The 26,024-nt window shown below is 50.0% G+C and overlaps 4 protein-coding genes across 4 annotated transcripts; 2 read left to right on the top strand and 2 right to left on the bottom strand.

Moving 5' to 3' along the window:
- Positions 1 to 1,411: 1,411 nt before the first annotated feature.
- Positions 1,412 to 10,533, bottom strand: BO87DRAFT_339863 (cullin-4B). The gene is made up of 9 exons (XM_025620644.1): positions 10,289 to 10,533; positions 5,844 to 10,214; positions 5,626 to 5,781; positions 5,300 to 5,571; positions 3,847 to 4,584; positions 2,710 to 3,790; positions 2,229 to 2,651; positions 1,797 to 2,157; positions 1,412 to 1,734 (listed from the first exon to the last, which is right to left on the bottom strand). The coding sequence occupies exons 1-9, from the start codon at positions 10,470 to 10,472 to the stop codon at positions 1,674 to 1,676; spliced, it is 7,647 nt and encodes a 2,548-aa protein (XP_025477192.1). The 5' UTR covers positions 10,473 to 10,533; the 3' UTR covers positions 1,412 to 1,673.
- Positions 10,534 to 10,706: 173 nt separating this feature from the next.
- Positions 10,707 to 20,076, top strand: atmA (DNA-binding protein kinase TEL1). The gene is made up of 9 exons (XM_025629068.1): positions 10,707 to 10,936; positions 10,992 to 11,034; positions 11,113 to 12,456; positions 12,515 to 12,855; positions 12,910 to 17,377; positions 17,430 to 17,820; positions 17,871 to 18,932; positions 18,985 to 19,945; positions 20,004 to 20,076. The coding sequence occupies exons 1-9, from the start codon at positions 10,858 to 10,860 to the stop codon at positions 20,021 to 20,023; spliced, it is 8,709 nt and encodes a 2,902-aa protein (XP_025477191.1). The 5' UTR covers positions 10,707 to 10,857; the 3' UTR covers positions 20,024 to 20,076.
- Positions 20,077 to 20,334: 258 nt separating this feature from the next.
- Positions 20,335 to 22,138, top strand: BO87DRAFT_378733 (gluconeogenesis factor YvcK family protein). The gene is made up of 2 exons (XM_025623863.1): positions 20,335 to 20,629; positions 20,684 to 22,138. The coding sequence occupies exons 1-2, from the start codon at positions 20,428 to 20,430 to the stop codon at positions 22,018 to 22,020; spliced, it is 1,539 nt and encodes a 512-aa protein (XP_025477190.1). The 5' UTR covers positions 20,335 to 20,427; the 3' UTR covers positions 22,021 to 22,138.
- Positions 22,074 to 25,955, bottom strand: BO87DRAFT_119022 (DNA-directed DNA polymerase gamma MIP1). Its single transcript, XM_025617935.1, has 2 exons — positions 25,666 to 25,955; positions 22,074 to 25,612 (listed from the first exon to the last, which is right to left on the bottom strand). The coding sequence occupies exons 1-2, from the start codon at positions 25,850 to 25,852 to the stop codon at positions 22,383 to 22,385; spliced, it is 3,417 nt and encodes a 1,138-aa protein (XP_025477189.1). The 5' UTR covers positions 25,853 to 25,955; the 3' UTR covers positions 22,074 to 22,382.
- Positions 25,956 to 26,024: the final 69 nt, after the last annotated feature.

Below are 26,024 nucleotides of genomic sequence, written 5' to 3'. Positions count from 1 at the left end.
TAGTCACCTTCAATTTTTGGGCAAAAGATAAACCAAGTGGTCAGGTATGTATGGAGTACGAGCAACATTTCTCAAGAAATGATGTGCAAGGCAAATAATATTGGAAAGTTGACCATCCTCACCCGAGCCGCATGGGGGTTGCGCAACGGGATCGTCAGAGAACCAAATCCCAACAGATGAGTAAGTGGGAAAAAAACGATCATGGGACCTTCAGAAAATGAACACAAAAAAAGAAACATGAAGGAAGGGGTTGGAGATTGTGCAAGCCACCACTTCTCCGCTGTCAGATCTTTAGTATGAAACAGCAATCCTTACTCCATCGGGAGGAAACCGGGATGTTGATACGTGGAAGAAATAGAAAAAGAAAAAAGGGAAGGGTTTCTCCGATTATCTACGGTAAAGACTAAGGATGACTATAGTTCATTTTGCAAAGTCGCCGGGTCATGGATGGGGCGATGATGGATCGGCCGCGTCCCTGAAGGAGAGGAAAAGCTCAGACATCCACGTGAGCGGATGGAAAGTTCCCAGGATTTTCCCCCCTAACTTTACTATGGGGGGAGTTGCTATGGAGTACTCCATAGATAGTAAGCCGGATGGATCCCCCCGAAAGCTCTAGACCGTTTCGTCCCCTTCCCGATTCGGCTCGAGCAGTCATCGATGGGCTGCACCTTCCACGGGCTGACACTTCCATTCCATTGCCTATTTCGGCCTTTCCTCACATTTCTGCTTTTCTCTGCCGAGAGCCCGACTGCCTGTCTCTCGGGCGAGAGAAGAACCAAGCAAGCTCAGTCATGTACTCATGAATGACTGACTGACGGATTGACTCTTTGGGCTCAAGCTGTAATGAGCATTCAGTCTGAATGAATGCAGCAATTCCGATTCATACCACATACTCACCCCTACGTGGGGTGAAGCTCCAGATGTACCTTGCTGCATCAATTATCCACTACACATTCTAGTCGTTCCAATCCTGCAGCGGGTTAACTAGTAGCCTAGTTTGCTGTTAGTTACTATCTAGCTACTAATTAGGTAGGGACAAGGAAGGTACACGTGAGGCACGTTAGATCCGTCCACTCCTCAACAGTTTTGCCCCCCAAATTCGGTCGGTAGGAATGGGGGGCGATCGTAAAAGGCAACTATACCGAGAGTTCCTATACAACGCACGCAAGTAGAGTTGCAGATTCGCGACACACGACTTTACTATGTGCTACTTGACTCTTTCTTCCCGACGGATCCCCATGGAAGCTCTCTCCTTGGGTCCCCAACTAGGCTTGTGGGACCGGCGATGCTCCGCAACCATGCCAGGGATTAATCTGCTGCTAGTCTAGTCTAGTCTACTTCGTACTAGATTTTACTTGGGAGAGTTGATACCCCATTCTCTTCTCTCCCGACATTCCGGTCACCCCACCTACTACTACTGCTGTGTCGACCGTCGCTGCTAGCAGAAAGCGCCCGAAAAGGCCACGACTACTCCCTGTATCTACACGGCTAGCTAGCTGCGACTGTGCCTAGGAGGGAAGGTCCTTAAGCAGAATGGACACATGACTGTATTAGTGCATTCTTTATCATGCCATTTCGTTCTGACGGTCTCTGAGCTGTCAATCAACACCGTACGAAGTACCACATCGTCGAGCCCCAATGCTTTGCACCAAACATAGCACCACTGCAAACTTCTAGGCCACATATTGGTACCGGTTTCCTTCCTCGCGCTCCATGTAGTCTTTCTCAATCAGTCTGCACACGATTGCGTCAGCTATGATATACCTTATGCTGGTGTTAGGATCGGAAGAACTCACTTCTCAATATTCTTCTTGATATCCGCCGGCTCTAACACTCCGCGACTTCGGGTTGCCTTGATAACCTCAGCCACGAGTTCTGCGTGCGTGATCGTCTTGCGACTCTTCATGATTCGCACAATCGCCGCTTGTGTCTCATAATGACGATCGGCAGCCACCCGCTCGTGCGTGGTCTTGTTCTCTTCCTTCGTCTCTTTCAGCTGAATTTGGTTGATCTTAATCCGCATCTTCGGGTCGGTGAATGCCGCGTTGTACGAAAACTCGTCTGTTGTATTCACATCCCGGCCCTTCGGCTTCTTGCTTAGAACACGGTATTTCGCACATGCGAGCGATTGCAGCGTTCTTTTCAATTCTTGATCAGCTGTGCATCGATACATGTCAGTAGAGGCCCAACTTGCGTAGGTTTGGGGGTAGAGAGGCAGTGCAACTTACATAACATGGTCGCCTCCTGTATCTGTGAATACCCGAGACTTCCACCCTCCGGAATATCGTTGAAGAGCAACAGAACGATCGCCTGGAAGGAGCTGACCACCAGTTCCTTGTCTCCCTTGGGAAATCTTGCGCGTAGCTGACAATGTGCCAATTGGTGCTTCCAGTTGAGCTTGCGCCCGTTGTATTTGGTGTTGTAGAACTTTTCGAAATCGTCGACAGCAGTCGCAATTTCTGGCGGTATCCGCACCTGAACATCGGGATATGTTGGCCATGCTGATGCAGAAAGCACGCTGACGTTCAAATCCACCGGTAGACGGTCCCGCCGTTCGCGCTGTATTGAGCTGTATGCCGACATCTCATCGCGCGCAACATCCATATCTTTAAACATCGACTCCAGATTATGCGTGAAGCTTGACCCACATTCTAATCCGCAATATTAGTAACGAGTTGAGGATGAAAAATGGACAAGAATTGTACAAACCTGTCTTGAGTCTTGCCAGCATACTCTTTTCCGCATCGTCGCTGGCGCTCCTGCCCATCAGCAACCGACGAGCGAGATCATTCTTGTAGAAGGCCTCGAAAACTGCTTTGCCATGGACAAAACGGAACAGGTCCAAGACCTGATCCAGTTGCCTGTCGATTTCGGCGTCTTCATCGGCAAGTGGCATGTCCTCCGCCTTGCGTGCAGGTGCGAGCTTCCACCCGCCCTTGAGGAGCCGGTCCACGTACTTGGCAATCATCTCTCCAGTCTTGGGGTTGTCAGTACCTCCAGTAGCTTCCGACTTTCTTCCTTTATTGATGAACGTCTCGAAGGCTTCGCGGAGTGTATGGCCCAACTCCTCATTCCGGTGGAAAGAATGAACCCAGATATCGTCAAGTTGCTGCTTGAACTCTAATAGATGAGCCACCATGTCTGCTTCTTTATCCTCGTCGAAGACGATCCCAGAGCCCTCCTCAATGATATAACCACTGAAAGCGGTCTTCAACTTCGCACCGAGGTCCTTCCGTTGCAGGAGTAAGTAAAGCCTTTCTAAGGCAACCTTGTTCCCTGCACGCAGTAGGCCTAGTATATCAGGCTGGTTGAGCAGAACATCTTCTTGCTCTGTTACCAAGGCTCGATCCAGGAGCTCTGATAACATCTGCTTGGTGCTCCTATTCAGCGAAAACAGCTCACATCGAGTCACTTCGCGCTCAATCAGACGGTGGCTGTTCTCCGCAAAAGTAGCCAAATACCCTGTTGCTTCTCGCTGGGCCCATGAAGAGAAGTATTTCTTGGATTCCGATATCAATAGTGGTTCAAAGCCAGTCGTATAGATGTCAAGGCCGTGGAAAAGTTCAATTGTATTTCGAAGTAATAACGAGTCTGCCACCACGCCTTGTTCTTCGCCACGGTCCGCCTCAACAAGGTCACAAGCGCCCTGTAGAATCTTCGGCTGTAATACTGCATCGGAAAAAATGTGCTGCCGGAATTGAATTAAGCCCATCTCACGTATCATGGGGAATTCTTTGGAATGGAGGAGGAATGACTGGTCGAGGTAGTAGAATATCCAGCGCACGGTAACCTACTATAGAGTCAGTATCTCCTCAGAATCCAACTGTATCCGGAGGATATCCATACCAGCTTTGACTGCCACTGCGACCATGCTTCAACAACCGCCCGCAATGTATCGACGTTGCTCCCATCTGCAGCCTTTGCCACCATTTTATCGCGTAATTTTCCAGACACATGTTCTCGACACCGATCTTGGAGCCGTTTGGCTAGAACTGCAGCTCGACCTTGGCGACATACATTTTCGGCACCCTTGTAAAGCTCCTCGAGCGATATTTCGGGCTTTCCACCACCAAAAATCGCTGACAGCGCTGCATCAAGTTGGCCCCATATCTTCTCGAAGTATGATTCCTGATTCAACCGTGATCCCGTGCGGAGATTCTTCACAACCAACCGCTTTGCTCCAGTGTGGGGAGTGAAATTGTTTTGGCGCGACGTTGCGTTGAAGGTGCGAGGTTTGGTGGTAGTATTAGGAAGATCGGCCCCGCTCGCACTCTGTCCCATCGGCGCGCCAGGCCTGGACTCTGCATTTGCGAAATTGTACATCCTGTCGGAAGCGCTGCGATCTCGCGAGTAAGCCGAAGGGACAGAGTTCGATGAGGGTGGCGATAGTCGTAGACGCTTGCTCGTCGGGGACGTCTGTTGGTGATGACCTCTGGCGGGTGTCGTATGGTTCCGAGAGAGGAATTCCGAAATGTTCGCTTGCTGCTGCTGGGGTTGTTGCAATGTCTCCTCTTGATCAGAGAGCTTCCTCTTACCGATAGACTTGCGCTTACCGCTCCTCTGCTCGGTGGTGCCTCTCGAGTTCTGCTGCATCTACCCGGCTTCGTCCGAGGAGAGGAGGTGAGGTTGAGAGAGAAGCGCTCAGCGTTGGAAGGATCCAAATAGTATGTAGATCCTATTAAACATGGTAAGCTCGTCAACCGTGGAGGGGATATTGGTGACAGCAAGACAGTGACGGTAATAGGGCAGGGTGCGTCGTCAAGGTTGGGTTTGAGCTGGAGCTTGGAAGGGCACGACAAGGTGAGTTGAGCTGGTGGTTGCCCGCGGGCGCCCAAGAAGCCGGAGATAAGATAATACGTCCGCCTTTCCGATTTGTCGCATGATTGGACGGGGGTCCCCTTTAGGTTTATTTCCTCTAGTACTACCTAGAGTAATAATACCTTACTGAGTACATGTACAGCGGGCTAGTATTACAGATGAAATCATGTGAATGCGCTTGTTACAAACGTGCGATCATTAAAAGCGCTCCAAAATCACATATGCTGCTTCGCCACAAAGGGTTTTGTGGGCTGAATAGCAAAGATCATCCAAGTCTTTGACTAAACACACTTCAATATACATCGTTCCCACCAGTTTACTCCATGCCTTGTGCCCCCCCCCCCCTATATCCCCCTCTAGCTGAAAACAAATCTCACGTAAAGAACTTCATTCCCGTCTGCTCTTTTACTTCCTGATCTTCGAACTGCAAAGTTTAAGTTAGCATGCGTGATGTAATAAATAAAAGGCTGACGAAGCATACCTCCAGAAAATCCGTGGCCGTGATAAGTGCCAGATATGACTTGGTGAGTTTCCGCAGTGCATCATGGTGATCTGCGGCACCTGCACCTCCAAGCTTGGCAAATCTTTTGAAAATGCCAACCATGCTTTGTCTGTTCTCGGCAAGGAAGATTCGAGTCTGCTCCAGCATCTGCTCGTTGTGCAGCCCTCGCGAGAAAACAGCGGCGACAACAACTCGGAGAACCGAGTCAAGCAGGTCATAGTATTTCCGAAGAGCATCTGGGTTATCGATATCTATTTCTGTTAGGACTATTAATTTAACGTTGGCTTGGGAGTAATTTCACTAACCGATACCGAGATCTGGGTCGGCTGCAAATAGCTGCGAGTCCCGTACTGCCTGGAACAGGCCAGTTTTCAGGACATACGTCGCACCATTCTTGGTCTGGCAAAGCTCCTGGAGGAGAGACAAGAGCGACTGGTAGTAGGACAATAGCAAAGGTGTATCTGTATAAAGCGGTCAGACATGCGGTTTTCCCCGTATATTTTATTCTTTCGCGATTGCTTACCACTGGCCTGGGCGTTCCTCAATTCGATAGGTAGCGACCTGATGGAGTCCAAGAAGAGGCTCAGGTAGTTGGATTGGGAGATAGAATCGGCCAACAGTCCATCCGCTTGCCTATCCAGAGCAGCCAATAAATTCAAAAGCAAAAGGGCAGATACTCGGCATGTCTCCTGGCCAGCATACGCATCATCGCAGACGGCCTCAATCAGGGCATGGCCTGCAGCTTTGATCACTTGTTGGCTCTGAAGCCTCATACTTTGATGCACGGGCTCTGTTGAGATAATACCAGCGACATAGTGTGCGCAGGTGTTGTAAAAGGTCTCCCTGATGCTCACATTCCCGTTTGCTAAGTTCACACCTCTGACGCAGACTTGGAATAATTGATGAAGCTTTTCATCGAGAACGTCGCCACTCCTGCGGGGAATACCCGAACCGGGCTTCGGAGATTCCAGCCTACTAACCAAGGTCTCAGCCAGTCGTGCCAGTTCTAAGCCTTCCGGTAGGTCTTCTTCAATAGCAATTTCTAGCTTGGGGAGGATCAACTGGAGCGAATGCAGGATGAAGGTAGCTCTCCTTCCGCCTTCAATTCCAGAACAAGTGAGCATCGTGGTGATGAGCTGGGTCCAAGACCGTAGAGCCAAATAACGATTGAACGCGATCTGGCTTGCTTGGTTTGTGGACCGTACGAATAATATCAGACTTTCGGACTCGGCCTGGAATAGCTCCTCGTCCTGAGGTCGTAGATGCCCACTCAATGACAATTCTTCCTTCCTAACCTGGACGAGTTCCACTATCTCGTCCAAGTTGTACACAATCGGAGAACTGTCCGTTTCCGGTCGCGCACAGAGGTCAAATTCGAGACCATCAAGGAAATTTAGAGCCGGTGGTTGCAATTGATGTTGAGTGTCCAGGTCTGCGAAATCGAACATATCGAAGATGGAAGGATTCACAATGGTCTCCCCAGTCTCCGAAACAGAGTTACCAAATAGAGTTGATATTATTTCAGCTTGAAGAGTCGGAGACCCGAGCTTTGTAGCCGAGCGAATTTCTGTAGCAGCGTAGTCGAACAAATAGCTTCTGTAGAGAAGGAACTCTGCAAGACCAGCCGTTGACTCAGAGAGCCAGAACTCAGGCGTGCCGATCAGAAATCCATCCCAGGGTGTGTTTGGCCCTATGATCGGCTGACTCGCAAACATACTGAGAAGGAAGCGGCTGCCACGCATCTCGGCGAGTGTGAAGTAGGAAGAAAGTTTAGAAGACCAAAGGTGTTTCAATACTCCAAAGGCCATGCGCTTGACATGCACCAGCCATGGGAGAATATTACCATCCAGCTCGTCAGGGTAGTTTTGCAAGAATCCGATGACAGCATGGAGCAGAGACATCTTATCAGCAAACAGGCTGTCGGGAGCAATGTCAAGTATGTTACCGATGCTGTTAAACCCAAGGAGCAGGTGAGCTATCGTAGGTCGGTCATTAATCGTGCTGAGACAGCTGTTGAGAAGTGCCAGGAGGCTTTCCCTGATAATATATCCCGGCGACTGTGGGCCAGATTCTATCTCTCTTGACTCGGGTTGCATCTGAGACACAAGAGGACGCGACACACTGTTGAGATCTACCTCAGCACTAAGAACTTCGACGATCTTGTTCGGTGAACGCCACTTAGACAACTCCGGAGACGTGATCTTGTTCAGCTTTCTCGAGCTGGATAGCTTCTCCAGCAACGCCATTGACGTGACGGTGAGTTGCTGGTGCCCGGTGCTGCAGTAAAGACACAACGCAGGGATTATGGACAGGTTGTTGAGTATGCTATCCTCAAAAGCTGACAGCGCAGAGTTCGCCACATTTGTTCTGCTTGTGCCGGTCTGGGCCTTGATTGCCGGCCTCACAATATTGAAATATGTCGATTGAAGGTCGATCATCATGTCCATGACTTCCAAGCTCCGGAGCAAGGACTGGACGAGGACGGAGTCTGATGAGGCCTTTGCAACCTCATTAACATCTTGATGGGCAGTAGCAAAGATAGCTTTGATCACGTCCTCATTGAAAAGCCACTCCGTGACTCGTGCAAAGGGATGAAGACGAATGTAGGTGACGAATGTCGATTGCTTGATAACACTATCAGTGGATATCGTAGGCTGGCTGAGAACGGAGACCAGGCTTTCGTTGAAAGATTGCAGACATGTCACAATAAAGTCCAGGCAGTTGTAAGTCAAGAGGCGAGTCTGCCGTTCGTTCAGATCTGGAATTTTCCTGGAAAGAGCCTGACCCATGACAAAGTCTATGTAAGGTTCAATGCCTGGCATCCGATAGGACGAACCCAGGCTCTCGGGGAACGGCAAGGAGAGGTGAAAATCAGCTGAATCGAGAGCAGGGGAGATGAGCGAATAAACGAGACGAACGAAGGCATTGGCTTGGTCGAAACTCTCGCCAATCCTTTGGAAGGCCTGTTGCTCATGCCACACAAGCGGGTTGGAAACGACCGGGACTTTCCCTAGGTTGGAAACGACCGGGACTTTCCCTAGGTTGGAAGCACTCATAGAACCCCCGGAAATCCACTGGTCGATAGCAAGCCACATTTCGTTCCCATTGTGAGAAGTTCTATCTGTCATTAGGGCCGCAAGTGCTGCAAAGACATTTGCTCGCAGATGCGTAGGGATGGGCCCACTGCAAAGCGTCAACAGCGTACCAACGACATTAAACGTAGGGTGATGAAGCAGCCAGTCTCGTATCGTAGCAGTCTGCTTACTCAGATGCTCTAGCAGCCTCAGGTAGCATGTCAACATAACTGGACTCTCCGGCTCGCTCATATCAGCCGGGTCGAGTTTCCTTGACCGCAGGATTGCCTGCGAGGTAGACGGCTTTTCAGTAACTCTCGTCGCGTACAGTTGAAGCTCGGCGAACATCTGTGACCAGTTCATAGACGTAGATCTTTTGAATTTCGCGGACATGAACTTGTCCTCTTCAGACAAAAACCGATGGGCGGCAGTGGCATTATCCTCGCCTACGGAGATGGAGCACAGCAACTCGCAGAAAGCGCTGACCCTGGGAACAGTTTGTCGTTTCGATGCCCATTGGAGGAAGCCATAAAGGTTACCATCTGGATCAGCCCAGAATTCCTGTGCGGAGTCTGGCCGATGCTCGAACGCGAATGCCATGATCATTAAGAACGACTCAAGATGTGTTCGGGCCTCTACCGGGCCACTATGGAGGCTTGAAGTCAAGCCGTCTCGCAAAGCAGTAAGATGATCTAGTCTTTGCGAATCCTCTTCCGTCTTCAACATTCGCACCGCATCGGGCATGTTCGCTATGCATGCCTCGGCAAAAGCCTCGAAATTCTCCATTAGAAGAACCTTTAAGAAGTCCGAGCAACTATCAGTTTCAAGTGTTGCCGACGCGCTTTCTTTCAATAATAATGTGACCAGTTCACTACGAGCCGGATCAGCCCATTCTTCATCATTCACCCCATAACAGACGGCAAGGATGAGTTCGAGGCCTCCATCATCCAGAGCAGTCATGAACATCTTTGTGCGCTCTTCTGAATCTTTTTCCAAGTCCACACCTTGGAGAGGAGATGCAGGCCCATCGAAATCCCACCCACTGTAGACAGCGAGCCATAGTGCGATGACGGCAGAGTGGAACGTGGGGATCTTCCAAGGCTGAACGTCTTTGGAGGAAGTGATCGCTGTATGCAGGCTCCTAGCATCCCTATAGGAACTAGAGCTTTCCGGAGACCCATGCTGGACAAAAGACGCAATTATGCAAGGAAGGTAGTGAATAAGGAGTCCATCGAAACGTTCGAGCTTCCGAAGGTGGTCTAGAAGTAAGCGGAGGTCCTCCGAACTGGTGTAAGGGCCTTTGAATAGGTAGCATAGCACAGCACCGAGGGATTCGTGTTGTTGCTGTAAGCTGCTGCGTTGGTATTCGAGGGCCTCCACAATGTCGTATTCCGCTGACTGACCAACAATGGACGCTTTCTGGGTTTGCTCGTTGAGGAGGACAAGCCAGTTCTCAATGTCTTCCATCGACTTCATGCATTTGCGTGTATATAGTGACGCATTCCGCAAAGGCCCATCCTTTATTTCCACCACGAAAGCCAGCATTTCCTGCATGAGAACCTGTGTCATCTCCCGCTCCACTTCGAAGGACTCCTGGAAAATAAGCCGTAGAGAGTCGAGCAAGAATTGTCGGCGCTCGTGGAATCGCATGATCGCAGCGATGACTGGAGGCCGATCCAAGACGTGAGCATCCTCCTGTGCCGCCATAAACAGCATTGCCGCTTGCAATTCATCGAGATTCAGTGCATCTGCCAGCATTAACGCTCCTTGTTGAAATTCCTCATTGATTGAGTACTCGAGGTCGTCGACGGTAATTTTACCTTTATGATATCACATTGCAAGGTCAGCGCATCGATGAAAATTCATGAATGACGATTTGGCTCATCAAACTCACCGGAGAGGACCGCCTGGCGACTTGTGTTGTTCTTTGGAGGTTTGTCGAGGAGCTTCTTGAAATCATCGATGTGAGTCTCCAGCTCGACTCGAAGACGCTCGATGTTCACAAAGGACGAAGCTGAAAGAGCAGAGAGATCCTGATACAGGCCACGAAGGCCCGTTGCAGCATCTCTTTCCTCCATGCTTGAAAGGTGTGCGCGCGAACTGCGAGGAGCACCGGCAAGTCGGAAGATCTGATGTGTTTGTCCCGGCCAAAAAAGGTCGGAGGACGCGATCAAACTTCCGGCGGTCTGAAGGCGGGCGGCGGAGCTTTCAGCTCACATCAACTTTACCGCCCGCCGCGCCCCAGACAGAAAGAAAGACTTTCGGAGATTCGGAGCATCCAAAACACCAAACGATAATGGTTTCTGGGCCATTGATGATTCTAAAGGCTCTTTCCCCGCTTTACCCCTGGTGTCCCTGAGATCTCTTGAAATTCTCTAGACGGCCACAAACCGGATATGGCATTACTGCCAATTACGTAGCTACTCTGCTCTCCTTTGACTTGTGCATCCCCTCACATCCATCATGGGCGACATGACCTTAGATGGGGCCATTGCGCTTCTGGCTTCGGAGAAGCTCAGAGAGCGCTCAGATGGGCTTGCTGGTTTGTCCTGCACATATACCGGATTCCCTGACTGTGCGGTTCTGACTCAGACTAGATCTAAAGCATATACTCCTGAAGAATAGAAGAAACTCAAAATTGTATGTAAAGTGTTCGTGCTGCTCCGTATGTATATGCAGTGGAGTCGGACAGCTATTGACATGTTCATATACATCTAGAAACTCCCTGAATGACAAGGCTTGCCACAAGATCTTTGAGTCATTATTCCGGTTTGTATCGGTTGAGAAGTCTCAATACAATCGGTCCAATTCCAAGGGAGCTTCTGCAAGTCGCTTGTCATCCTGTGCATCTGTCCTTCGAATCGCTGTTGATGTTTTCCTACGCAATCTGCGCACGAAGTCCGTTCGTGCGATCGTTGATCACATTACCGATACTCTGCTAGGCCGTGGGAGCGACTCGCTCTTTGAACTGCTTAGTGTGGACTACGCTAAATGCTTGGTCACGCTCCTGCGTCATCCTCCTCACCTCGAGCATCTTGCTCTTAGTGAATGGGAGAAAGTCATGGACTTTTGTCTAAAAAGTATTAGTGCTCACACTGATCAGGAGGGTCTTACGATTCGAGAGAGGCATTCTTCCTTCTTGGATGGATATCTCTCTGCTGGAGGCAGGGCCTCCACACCGGCCAGATCAACTCCCATGCCCACTGCGAGCGAGAAGCCAAAAGGTGACACCAGCGCGGCCACGGAAGCTGTTGTCTGTATCCAGCTTTTGGTCGGGAGCCCAAGCGCCCCAATTCAAGAAGCAGCCGAGCGTGTACTTCATGGGCTCACAAAGTTCGTGGGGTCGTCGATGATCGCTGGGAGTGGACACCAAGCTGCGTTCGCTAGCGTAAACACAGTTGTCATGAAGATTTTATTCGATCAATCTGAACTTGCGAGGTCGTCGCTTCTGGACATCGTACCGGCAATGAAACGTTTTTGGGCAACTAAGTTTTTAGGTCTGAAAGATGAAATGCTTGTCACTGTCATGCTTTGTGCGGTTATCTTGATTGATGCCACCCGGAGAGATCCATCGGAGTTGATTGCGCGTGTGATTGAGGAACTCCTGGAAACCCTGTATACGGAGTATACCAAACGTTCTGAAAAGGAGATTTTACAGCTGGATGAATTAATGTTCCACCACAGTGGCTCTGAGCAACAGCAAGAATACTCAGCATGGCCGCGTTTTGAAGGTGCCAGATCTGAACCCAATTGGACGACGCTATGGATTATAGCCAAGTTCCTCGAACTAGCAGAGGAGTTACGCGATCAGTCGTTACTGTATCCCACATCCGGAGAGGCTGCAACCAAAAGGCAGCGTCTCGCCTCGCATATAGAAGATATATTTCGTGATTCAACGGTGTCTTCTGGAATGAGGAGGCTATATGCTCTCCAGCTAATACCTTTTCTCCCTAGGAGCTACGCAACCGCCGAGTCAAAACTCTCTCTGCTCGAGCGATTGCTTCCCCATATAATGGATGATAATGCCACAACGGCTTCCTGGACGATGGTAGCGATTGCAAGGTGAGTAATCAATTAGCTTTCAAGGTAAATCTGCGACTGACACAAATCATCCAAATAGTATTGCTTGTAGCTCTGATGCAAGCTCTCAATCGCTGAAACATTGCTGGCAGCGCGCATGGGAGATGGCGTCCCATGTTTCTCTTTCTCAAGCAACAGCCAGAGCTGCTTGCCACCTGTTGAACATTATACTTCAGCGTAATCTTCTAGACTACCAAATAGTCGTGCAGGCAACAAGCTCCATGCTCACGTCAATCAATACAAATGGCTCCTCAACCATCTCCGATTCATCACTGGCATTTTGGGCGACATTACTTCGGATCACCTCGCAAATAAACCCGGGCTTAGTACCAGATGCCTCCAACAAAATTTGTTCCTGGTTGAGGGAAACTTGGGGAACCGGTAAATTCTTCCCAAAGCTGCGTCCATATCATCTTCGCTGACCTGTATCATTAGGTTCTCTAGCCGATCGGTTACAGATAGCCCAAGTTGCTGTGTTCGCACGTCCTTTAGACCTTCTGAACATGCTCTTTGCATGTGCCAACAGGCCCTTCACATTACCCAAGGCCCGTTACATAGGGCCGGTAGGACTCATTGCTAGAGGTTGGCACTTTTATCTCAAGAACAAACGGCTCCTAAACTATATCTTTGACCTTCAAGGGTCGTTGGATTTGGCCGAATACTGGGAGCCGCAGGAGACTTTGTCCCTGGAGAAGTTTCCTCGACAAGTCTCCAGTGACAATATCGCCCTTGATCTGCTGCAAACCAAAGTTGAGGGGCTTCTGCAGACCTGGGAAGCACTGTCTGAAGACAAAACACACCATATAACTGTAGATCTAGTGCAAATAGTCACATCATCTTGTGTCACTATTGCATTATATATGGCATGTCTCCCTCAGCAACCTGCAAACCGTGTGTCTGTCATACAGCAAAACAATCAAAGTCTTTGGGAAAAGCTGTGTTCTTTCCTCGCTTCTCGAGAACCCGCCTTTATTCACGCATGCTTGATGACTCTGACTCCCCTACTTGTGCCCAATGCACTCCTCCCTCGTTCCAGTCCGGCTCTTATAGATGCTCTCTCCAGTCTGGTTCCCTCCCTCGCCAATTTACTGGAAAGCTACCGGGAAAAGCAGAAAGAAGTGTTACTCTTGAGCAGCGAAGAGGCTATGGATTTGGATGATCCTATCCTCACTAACTACGACCAATCAACGGAGCTCGTGCATATCTTCAGTAGAAATCGTGAAACATCGCACGTACTTCAAGATATTGCAATCTTACAGCGCAGCATCACCATCTACTTATCCATCTTTCAGAGGATACATGCCTCTTCCGTCTCTTCTGAACATCCCTTCCATGATGATCTTATCGAATATCTGACCGGTTTCGACGAGGTTGACATTCTCTCAGCGCAGATTTTCTTACCGCATGTATATCGCGCATGTGTATGCGATGGGGTGGAACGGCATTCTTTGCTAAGAATACTCGAAGACCTTGGTGAGAAGTGCTTGCAATCATACGAAATGGAGCGCTGCGAAAGCTCTCACGTACTTTGTTTACGCATGATGGGCAGCTTTGTTGAAATGTGGACTGGCTCAGAAGATGACGATTTTCATGCTTCGGCGACCGACATATACTCTTGGTTTACTGAGGTGCTTCTAGCTAAGAAATTGGCCTCCACATCAGTACTTATCGAGTTTACACAGCTCCTGAGTGACTTAATTTCTCAAAACGTCACGTATTCAAGCGGTTCGTCTAGCCCGTCACCTAGAACGAGTCTATTCACCATTATTCGAGAAGGAGACGCCGTAGCCAAGTTCTATGCTGGGGAGCTCATCCCTTCACTTTTCGGTCAGTTCTCCCTCACGGAACATGATCTGATCCTAGACGACGTGTTGGACAGTCTTCCCCGAGATTCAGACTGGGATGAAGGTATCGCTTTGCGCTTGGTTATTTTGGCTCGTCTCGCTTCCAGATGGCACACTCTGCTCCGGAGAAGCATCTATCATATGTTTGAGACCGCTGCCAAGGTCCCAAACTCACTCCGCTATGCGGAAAACTGCCTACGGGATGTTGCAGAAACACTTGGCCTTGAAGATGCAAAGCAACTTTTTCGACTGTTTTCGTCCCAAATTATCTACACTTGGACTGAGGAACAATCCGTTATGCGCATGCCTTTCAGCATCTTTGGATACAAGAGTCTCAAAGAGATGCTTATAGACGTCCAGGATGAGATAATCGGGCAGGTGATGATGCGCGCAAATGAAACCGAGGGAGCAAAGCTTTCGGCTTACACCAATGTGCCTTTTGATCACCTTGTAGTGGACTCTTTTTGCAAGGCAGAGGCATACAGTATAGCACGGGATATTAGTACTCCTCCTGAACAGGGAAGCCAACCACGAGGTGTGGAGAACCGAATGAAGAAGCTACTGGGGACCGACAAATTTGTGTCTCTGATTGAATCTCACTTTCCGCAAATGATAGCAATCTTCTTTGGCACACTGGATCAATACGAACAGATCGAGAGGGCGTTTCTGAAGCGTGAGGGCTTTGAGGACCCGCATGCAGTCCTAAGACGTATAAGCGAGAAGAGTACTTCTGGTATCATTTTGCCTGCAAATCAGCAGCCTTCTTTCAGGGCGCGTTATCTCCTGGACGAGCTTGAGTTTCTCTGCAAGCGGAGTGGATATGACCTTGGGACCATATGGACACCCACCTTGGCAACTTATGTTTGTCGAACGCTCTTAGAATCAATTCATCCCGCCCTTGGCTCTCTACATGCTTGCTCGGTTATCCGAAAAATCAGGATACTCGTGAGCATTGCTGGGTCCGTGATGCTGAGCGACTACCCGTTTGACATGGTGATACACGCCCTTCGACCATACTTGGTTGACATCTTCTGCGCGGAAGACACACTGGGTATCTTCTGGTACCTGTTAGAAGCCGGGAAGGCTTATCTATGTGAAAGCCCGGGCCTCATGGCCGGGATCGCGGTCACTACACTCTTGTCGCTGAGACGATTTCTAGTTGCTCCTCCGACAGAAACAGCTCAGCCTGGTCTAGTCGAAACTGTCGTGGCGAAGATAAAACTCTTTCTCGATTGGTTTGGAAGCTACCTGAAAACATATGAACCCGTTGGTCTCAAGCCTGAGAAGAATGAGCTCTTCAGACGTCTGGTTGTTTCTTCTCAGGGCATCAACCCTGCGAATGAGGGCTCTGAAGGCAGTAAGGAGGAACATGATTTGCTTCTAGAAGTCCTCAAAGACCAAAATTCAAAAACAAGCCTGTTAAGTGGCCCAATTGCCGATCACGTCATATCATTGTTATGCACCGAGAGCAAGCAATCCCCTGAAACCCATCTCAATGTCTCTGGTGACGATCAGGTTGTCATGTCACATGCTGTTGCTATTTGCCAAACCCTGCAAAAGTTCGACCCAGGTACCGAGTACAAGCTTTGGGCAGCTAGAGTCATCGGGAGAGCGTTCGCTACTACAGGCAAAATTAGTGACATCCTCTTAAGAGAACAAGATCCGAAACTTTTCGCAGTCCAATCATCTCAGTCACTGCCGAGCCCATTTCATCGCTCGAAGGCTAGCATACTCATGGCACTTTGCGGTATGCTACAAAATAGCAGTCATCTGGAAGTCGGGCTTGTTGAACGTACAATTCAACTCATTGTCAGCAATCTTGGGAGTACCCCGGAGTTTGAACCCTGCGGAAGAATAGTGCCCTCGACGCTTTTGAAGGCTTTCACATGGAGCCCTTACCAATGCCCGGAAATGCCCATGCCAACCTCAGTGGCAGAAAGCCGAACTGCCCTTATTTGGGATCCAGATGTTCCTGTTGGACGATTCGCTCGCAGTGTCGGTTTGTTTTTGTCTGACTCGGCTTCAAAAGATCCAGTCATTGGACCTTTGCGCACCATCTTGTGCGTTATACCTGACTTAGCAGTTCAAATCCTACCATACATTCTTCATGACGTCCTGCTGGCGGAAGATGATGGGAAGGTAAACATTCGCAAGACAATCTCGGAAATTTTCGGACAAGTGCTACGGCAAGTTAATGACCAGACTATTCCTCATGCACGGCTAGTGATAAACTGCATCCTCTATCTCAGGAACCAGCCGAGACCAGAGGAGTCGACCATAGTGGAAAGAGACGAGTGGCTTGATGTTGACTACGCAGAAGCATCGTCGGCTGCCAATAAGTGCCGATTACCCAAAACAGGATTGCTCTTCCTGGAAATCTCTGCATCGCGCATAGCCTCTACCTCACGTCGCTCATCCGTTGCAAAATTTGAAGCGGCACCGGAGATATTGCATGAGATATTCCGCAAAATAGACGATCCAGACGTTTTCTATGGTATCCAGCAGGATTCATCGTTGGAAGCTGTTATGGATAGACTCGAGCACGAAAGCTCGGGGTTCAAAAATCTATTGTTCCAGAGCGCGCACTACGATAGCGAGTTACAAATGGGAGAAAGCGCCAATGTCCATGGCGTCTTGAAAGCCCTCAACTCTACAAATCTTCAAGGCATTGCCAATTCAGTTTTCACCATCTCTGGCAGCTCCCGCGACACGTCGGGCTCATTTGAAAGCATGCTGCAAACCGCAAAAGATTTGCGACGATGGGATATACCTGTCTCCCCATTGAGCCCTTCACCTTCAGCATCTGTATTTCGGGCTTTCCAAAGTCTTAACATATCTGGAACGCTCAATGATGTTTTTGCTTCTATTGACGAGTGTCTTTTATCCAGCCTAGATCTACTGACCAGCACTAGTCGTTCAGCAACATCCTTGCGCACAGCGATGCGGACTTTGGGTGTAATGACTGAAGTTTGTAATGTACTGAGCTCTGCATCAATTGAAGACGTAAACAGCCAGTGGCAAACCATGGTGGACAGGGACTCCTGGCTCAAGACAACAAGGTAGGTCTCCGGGACGATGACTGTGTGATGGATTCAGGTCTGACGAATACAGTGTTAGTGATGTTGGCGAGATATTGACTTGTCATGAGGCTTTGTTCTCATCGATCAAAAATAAAGACTTCTTGAAGACTGCCATCAACATAAGTGATCGGGACGCTCAATTACTGGAAGTGAAGGTTATCCGTCAATCACTCAAAGTGGCGCGAGACCATGGTATCTCCCAGGCCTCCTTGAAATCAGCTGTATGCCTTTCGAAGCTTGCACACAAATGCAGCACCCTAGGTATCAACATCGAAGGTGCCGCGAAGTTTGATCTGGCCAATGTTCTATGGGATCAAGGAGAGATGGCAGCGTCGATCCAAATTCTGCAGCAGCTTAGGGAACGGAATGATTTGCATAAACAAGCTATTCCGATAAGCCGTGCAGAACTTCTTGTAACCCTGGTATGTCACAAGTTGTTATCCTCATCGGTGTCAGCATTAACATCTACCAGGGCCATCACGTTGCTGAGGCACGTTTGGAAAAGCCGGATACTATCGTTCAAGATTACCTGTCTGCTGCTGTCAAGGAGCTTAAAACCCGCTCGCTTGGCGCAGATGTTGGTCGGGTCTACCATGGCTTTGCCATGTTCTGCGACCGGCAATTACAAAACCCAGACGGCCTAGAAGACTTCAGGCGGATTGAACAACTTCGCGACCGTAAAGAAAGGGAGGTACACGCACTTGAGGACATGATGAAATCGGCCCATGGGAAAGAAAAAGAGGCTCTCAAATATCATCGGGCGAAAACCAAGCAGTGGTTTGATCTTGATGATCGCGAATATCAGCGTCTGCGGCGCAGTCGCGAGGCCTTCCTTCAACAATGCTTGGAGAATTACCTCCTTTGTCTGAAAGAGAGTGAAAGCTTTAACAACGATGCGCTCCGATTCTGTGCATTATGGCTGGACAAATCTGCCAGCACAATTGGAAACATGGCGGTTTCCAAGTATATCAGCCAAGTCCCAAGCCGAAAGTTCGCACCCTTGATGAACCAACTTACCTCCCGCCTGTTAGACGTTTCGGATGAGTTCCAGAAAATGCTCTTCGCCTTGATCTTTCGTATCTGTGTCGAGCATCCGTATCATGGCATGTATCAAATATTCGCTAGCAGCAAATCTAAGGGCGGCAAAGACCAGTCAGCCCTGTCTCGAAACAGAGCAGCTGGAAAGCTGGTGGATTGTTTGAAGAACGATAAACGCATGGGACCAACCTGGGTGGCTGTTCATAATGCAAACATCAGCTATGTGCGGTTTGCCGTCGAAAAACCAAACGACAAGTACAGAAGTGGCGCCAAAGTTCCCTTGAAAAAGCTTTCAACCGGAGAACGGCTCGAGCAGGATGCCGCAACACAGCGCCTACCGCCGCCTACTATGAAGATCGATATACGCGTTGACTGTGACTACAGCGATGTCCCGAAGCTGGTGAAGTATAACCCCGAGTTTACCATTGCCTCGGGCGTTAGCGCGCCAAAAATCGTCACGGCCATTGCTAGCAATGGATCGCGCTACAAGCAATTGGTAAGCCTGTTCACCTCTATTGATGCTGATAATCAGACTAACAACCCTCAAGTTCAAAGGAGGAAACGATGACTTGCGCCAGGACGCTATCATGGAACAAGTCTTCGAGCAAGTCAGCAGCCTCCTCAAAGACCATCAGGTCACTCGCCAGCGGAATTTGGGCATTCGCACCTACAAAGTGCTGCCTCTCACATCGAATGCAGGCATCATAGAGTTTGTTCCTCACACGATCCCGCTGCACGATTTCTTGATGCCAGCACATCAACGATACTTTCCGAAGGACATGAAACCAAACATGGCCCGGAAACATATCGCAGATGTTCAGACTCGATCATTTGAACAACGAGTGCGAACATATCGACAGGTCACTGAGCACTTCCATCCAGTCATGAGGTTCTTCTTCATGGAGAACTTTAATAACCCCGATGATTGGTTCAGCAAACGGTTGGCCTACACACGGAGCACCGCCGCGATATCCATTCTAGGCCATGTTCTAGGACTCGGGGACCGACACGGCCATAATATTCTATTGGATGAGCGAACGGGTGAAGTGGTGCATATCGATCTGGGTGTAGCATTTGAGCAGGGGCGAGTTCTGCCCGTCCCGGAGGTCGTTCCTTTTCGATTAACCCGCGATCTGGTCGACGGCATGGGCATCAGCAAGACCGAGGGAGTATTCCGACGGTGTTGCGAGTTTACGCTGGAGGCTTTGCGCGAGGAGTCTTATAGCATCATGACCATTCTCGATGTGCTGCGATACGACCCGCTGTATAGTTGGACGGTGTCGCCTCTTCGAATGAAGCGAATGCAAGATGCGCAGGAGGCTGATGGAGGTCCTCCTGTGATCCCTGGGGCCAACAACGATCAACAGTCGACCAATGAGCCCAGCGAGGCTGATCGTGCATTGACGGTTGTCGCGAAGAAGCTTAGCAAGACGTTGAGTGTAACAGCAACAGTCAACGAACTGATTCAGCAGGCCACTGATGAGAAGAACCTTGCTGTTCTCTATTGTGGTAAGTTTGATCTGGTCTTCTCTCCCAAGGTTGAGAACGGAACTGACCTTCATCTTAGGCTGGGCTGCATACGCGTGAATCACTTTTTCTTCTGGTGCATCTTTCCCATGTAAAGTCAGATCTGTAAATCTAATGGCATATTTCATTCTTACTGTAACTACTTCTGTGTGAGATATCTACGAATAAGCGTCACGTTTTCTTTCAATATAATGATAATCCAAGAAAATGTAAGACATAGGGGATATATATAGTAGGGTCAAGCCAATCATGTATAATAAAGTGGCCGTTAGTTTGCGGGGCCGTGGCGATAAGCCAAACTCCAGGGACTTCCGCATTTGTCACCTGCCCTGCAATCCTTGAGTGTCTCGTGCTACATTCGCATTAAGGGGCCTTAAGGTATTTGTGTCTTCTTTACACAAGCATGTAGTCACTGAGATCCTAGTCCACATCTCTCAACCTCTGTCCTAGTACCATCATTCCCCATGTCGTCCGCCTCTGCACCCAACCGGGGCCTGGTGGTCTTCTCCGGAGGCAGTGCCGCGAATAACCTCGTTGACGTGTTCAATGCCGTGCGCGGGAGCAAACACTGCTCCCTCAGCTACATCATCCCCATCAGCGACAATGGGGGTTCCTCATCCGAGTTAATCCGCATCGTTGGCGGCCCTGGTATAGGAGATGTGCGCAGTGAGTCACATACCAACGCCCACCCTATCCCACATCACTAACCAACCCAACCAGGCCGCCTCGTCCGACTGATCCCCGAATCGCCTCCCAACTCTGAACGAGCAGCCATCAAAGCTCTCTTCAACCACCGGCTACCAGCTGACGCCAGTCTCGCTCACGCAGAATGGCACTCCATCGTAGATGGCACCTCCACCCTCTGGGCCGCCATCACCCCAGCCAAACGGGAACTCATCCGTTCCTTCTTCAACCTCCTAAACCTGGAGATCCTGAAGCGTGCCCGTCCCCCAACCTCCACCTTCGAATTCACCTCCGCCAGCGTAGGCAATCTCTTCCTCACCGGAGCCCGCCTTTTCAGCGGTAGCTTCGAAAGCGCCATCTACCTCCTAGGCAGCATCGGCGGCGTGCCTTGGGACCTCGTCCGGGTCATCCCAGCCATCAACTCCAACTTCTCGCACCACATCTCCGCCTCTCTGGCCGACGGAACTATCATCGTAGGTCAAAACAGCATCTCCCATCCCTGTGAAGCTATTCCCCTTCGCTCTCCTCGCCCCCTCCTCGCAGACGGCACAGAAAACTCTCCCCTCCACCACCCATCATCAACACCAACACCACCCTACTTCGAAGACGACGACCACCCCCCAGGCTTCCTCCCCACCCTCCGACACAAAAACATCTCCTTCAGCAAATCAGATACCCAGGACCTCCCCTCCCGCATCTCCCGCATCTGGTACATCAACCCTTACGGCCAGGAAATTCAACCGCCCGCTAACCCCCGCGTCATTGAATCTCTCCACGATGCCCAAGCTATCATATATAGCATCGGCTCTTTGTACACCTCCATCATTCCCTCTATTATCCTCCGGGGTGTCGGCCAAGCCATCGCTACTGGCCCAGCAAGGCATAAGATTCTCATCTTGAACGGGTCTCTGGATCGCGAGACGGGGCCGTCTCATGAGCCGTTTACGGCTTCGGACTTTGTAGAGGCTATTACCCGAGCTGGAGAGGAGAGTCGGGGTAGGGGTCCGTTGAATATGGATCCTTCTGCTAGTGCTGGTGCTGGTGCTGTGGAAGATGGAGACAGGGGGAAGGAGGAGGAACGACTCCCGTATTCGGCGTATGTGACGCATGTTCTGCATTTGGATGGTCCGGGTACTCCCCGTGTTGATAAGGATCGGCTTGCGGAGATGGGGATCGAGACATTGCGGCTTTATGGGAGGAAGATTGTTGGCGCTAATGGGGAGGATGTGGGCCTTGGGATGCGGTATGATTCGACGGCGTTGGTGCAGGCGCTGGAGGTGGTGCTGGGGAAGAAAGGGGATGCTATGTTGAGGGGGAAGGATAGGAGTGGGATGAGTCGGAGGAATACACTGGATCCGGGGAGGAGAGACTGAAAGGAAGAATGGAATAGTGTAGAGATATTATTTTGGGTTTGAGAGAACAAAGCTACAAGCGATTACTGATTTATTGAGATTATTTGTATATTTACATTGCTTGTTCTTAAGATCATGATTAACACCACCATAGAGACACCTCGATTACTCTGACATAGATGATAGATGATAGTCCGTGAATCCGCTGGACGCCGCCCAATGCTTCACGAACGATTTTCGACATAATACAACTCGTAGAAGAAGATCCAAAAAGATGAGATGAAAAAGAAAGGCCATACCGTTCCCAGAGAACGACGAAGTCAGCTAATATATACAGTAAAATAGTGAAGGGTGGGAAGGAAAATTACGCCCATGCATGACCACTAAGCTCGGGCAGATGGTCTTGGTTTCCAATTCTGACGGTTGAAGCTAACCTGGGGAGACCGGCTCCCTTGGGGAAGGCTTTTGAAGTCAGGATAGAGACTGGGTCCGATGTCCATCAGAATGGCTTTTTGTGGTTCTGCTGCCACTGAGCCAGAGGCTTTTGCACGATTAATAGGCGAACGCGCGTTTGGGGGTGTCAGCGTGGACTTTTGTTTAGTGAGATCCTTGATTATGTCTCGGAGTTCGTTGTCGTCCTTCGAGATCTGAGCGCGGATGAAAGCCGGGTGAGAAGTCTGAAGTGCGGACATGACTGACGGTCGTGGCGTGTACTCGTACTGCTGGGGGTTGGGTGGTGAGATGGGGGTGATGGTGGGATCGAGGAATGCCTTTTCGTTCTTGTCCAAGAGCTGCGCGACGTCAAGACTCTCACCGTGGGGAATCTTGTACGGGTGGGATGGGGTTACACAGTCCATGTCAACCTCTTTTCGCAGGACGTGGTCGATGTCCACGGCTGAGAAGTAGGCGCAGGACTGGGGGAGGTCGTTAATCCCGACTTGCTGCGAGAACATCGCGCGGGTCCACACATTGGCAACCTGCAATGCCAGTGCAGCTCGATACTTGTCTTCATCTTTGACTAGATATCTGATTTCGTCATGGACAGTGATTGCCAGACGAGCGGAGATATTGAAGCGACGAATGAGGTAGTCCATGGCGACAATCAAGAGATGGAGATAATCGACGCCAGACGACTGAATAGCCCAGTTAATCCTCGATGTCATAAAGCTTCCCTTGTTGATGAAGCGCCGCATCAGCGCTTCAGTGATTCCGGCTCCTAGCGTAGGTGTTCTGGGCCTCTCTTGCTCAGCGAACTCCTCCAGTTTGTTGAAGACGAACGACTCGGTCCCGCCCCTCCAGAAAGGACCTTCGCAGAGTATACGACGAGTCGTACGGGTACCCTTCGTCTCTTTATATAGTTTTGTTGCAACCTCCTGGGTCTGCCTTTCTGACATGGACGGATTGAACTGACGCAGCAAAGTAGCGGCGAATTTGACGCCAGCTCCATAGATACGTCCATAGTTAAAGACCTTGGCATCGTTCCGTGAGATACCCAGGATCTGGGCAGTGCGTGAGTGCATATCCGTCCCTGCTGCCTTCGATCCTTCCAGTGTCATAAACCCGATGGCGTTGCCGCCGTGGATCTGGAACTGGGCATCCCCAACAAGACTGGCAATCCATAGTTCCTGAGAATCGACATCTGCGCCGACAAAAGAGTAGCCAGGCGGAGCTTTGATCATGGCCTTGAGCTCAGACCCGACACGGTTCCCTTTCGCATTACTGGCTGTAAGCCATGTGTTTTCCACTGCCCTTCGGGTGATGGTTCCCATTGGAATGATCTGTGGCAAGATGAACCCGAGTCGGTGGTCTGTCTTGCTACGCGATGCCAGGTCTCGCACTTCGTCCTCGTAAACTACAATTTGGCCCATGATACGGTCACGAGCACTGATCCAGTAAGAGCAGGATGCATTCATCTCTAGCGCCTCCTTGGCGAGGGCGTACTGGGATGAGAGCGTTCCACGTTCAAAGTACTGCATGTACCCTTTCGCTAGAGGGTTTGTACACCGTGCTTGAGGCCCATCCTTGTGCGGAAGTTTGAAGTAAACATGTTTTCTGTCATTCTGCAATTCGGGGTTCTTCTCCTCGGACATGTCACACAGAACGACAGGCTGGTTCTCATAATTCTTGACAAGCTCGCGCGGGACTTTGAAAGTCCACCCATACTTATCAGACCATGTCAAAGGGTAACCGTCCCAGGACAGTTTGAGAAGTATTGGCGCGATACGAGTACGCACAGACAAGTTGATGTCTGATGTGTTGGTGGCAAACAGATCTTTATACCATTTCGGCATACCCGGCTTCTTCTGCCTGGCAGCGGGTCGCGGAAGGTCGCCTTTCTTCTTTCCTTTGACCATCTTCACCTCCTGGCCGGACCAGTCCAGCTGCCGCAGCCAGGGATCATTCGTATAGATGTCCGGAGAATCCTTGACTTTCAAAGCTTCCTCGCAAAGTTCGATCATTTTTCGCTGAACATCCTCAAGACGCTGGTGATAGGTTGCTTCCGCATTGGTGATATACTCCTTCCAAGTCTCATTCACTGGCAAGATTACCGAAGAGAGATGTCGAAGGGCGCCAAAGCTGACAGGGTGCGGGCAGACTTCAAGGAAGTTAGGGAATACCTTCTTGTACACTCGGTGGGTAATGGCAACATCCGCTGCACAATAATCGAGCAGTTCCTCCAACTTCCCCAGGATTCCGTCTCTGTCAAGTTCACCGAAATAGTCACGTTGCGCCTTGTCAATCGTAACATCGCAATGAAACTTGGCCACGTCACGAAGCGAATTCACCGAGCTCCTTCCTACCCAAAGTTCTTCTTCCTCATCACTGAGCATCTTACTTTCTAGTAGGGCTGCCAGCTCAACCGAGTTACTCTCGCTCGCGATCTTGTTTCTCAAGTCCCTATTCTTCTTGTGCCGCATCCAGGTAGGTCTCTGCTGTGAACACATACCATTCACAGCCACGTGAAGGGACATGGTATCAAGAAAGAAGTTGCGAGACTGGGCCATATCATACTCCTCAAGAACGCGAGCGCGATCATAACCAATATTATGGCCCACGACAATTCGCGGCTTCGATGGGTCTCCGAGGGGAACGAGCTGGACCGGGTTTTCCGACTCTCCTAATAACCAGGGCGATATCCAAGCATACCAAGCCGTAGGACTAACAGCGCAAGCCATAACAGCAAAAGAATGCTCCTTGTACATGACTTCGGTGTCAAACGTCAACATGGCCTCATTCGGTGCATCAACCGCTTCCCACGAGCCGTCGCTGCTGTACTTTGTCCATCCACTGCGTTTTATCCATTTGCGCGGCTTCTCCGGAGAGTTCACCACGGCGTACTGTTTGGAATAGGCGAGATAGGGCTCCGATGCATCCATTCCCAGTTTGTAGAAATGCTCATCAAGCGATTGCCCTTGAAGGGCGGGCATGTCAAAGGCGATTGGCTCCGCGGCATCTTGTGACTTTCCAAGTAAATCGTGCCTTGACAGATGTTCCTTTGACAAAGCGACCAGACTGGGATCTGGCGGTTCTGCTTTCTGCAGAAATACTTGGGAGTAGACATGGTCGCTTAATTGTTGGACTCCGATCTCGTTGAATCTAGCGGAAGCGGGGACTGCGAAATTAGTACATAGGGCTTTCGCAACTCAAAACAGCTGAAACACCCACCTGCAAGAGATTCCCGTTTAGGTGCCTCATCAGAAGTATGCGCTACAGACTGTGTCGCAAGATACCTTGCTAGCAATGATGAAGATTGTGGCCGTACGATGCGTGGCGAGCGCAATCTCTGCGAACAAAAGCGTAGGACATCCCTACGACAGGGAGTGCAGGGATGACTCCAGAGCATTTTCTTCATGAATTATAGAAAGATGATTATCCCCATGACATGGTAACGTAGGCGTCGCAGCCAATGCTGCGTGATAGTAAATGCGACGAGAGGGACGCCGGCTTTCCAGGAGCGCTCGTACTTTCTTTCCTATCGCGGAATAATCCCAGCGTCATGATGGAAGATTCCCGGATTATCCTCT

The sequence above is a fragment of the Aspergillus neoniger genome (assembly GCF_003184625.1).
Source record: "Aspergillus neoniger CBS 115656 unplaced genomic scaffold BO87scaffold_27, whole genome shotgun sequence".
NCBI classification, from domain to species: domain Eukaryota; kingdom Fungi; phylum Ascomycota; class Eurotiomycetes; order Eurotiales; family Aspergillaceae; genus Aspergillus; species Aspergillus neoniger.
The sequence above is the reverse complement of the archived record's forward strand: the minus strand, read 5'-3'. Positions and strand labels throughout refer to the sequence as shown.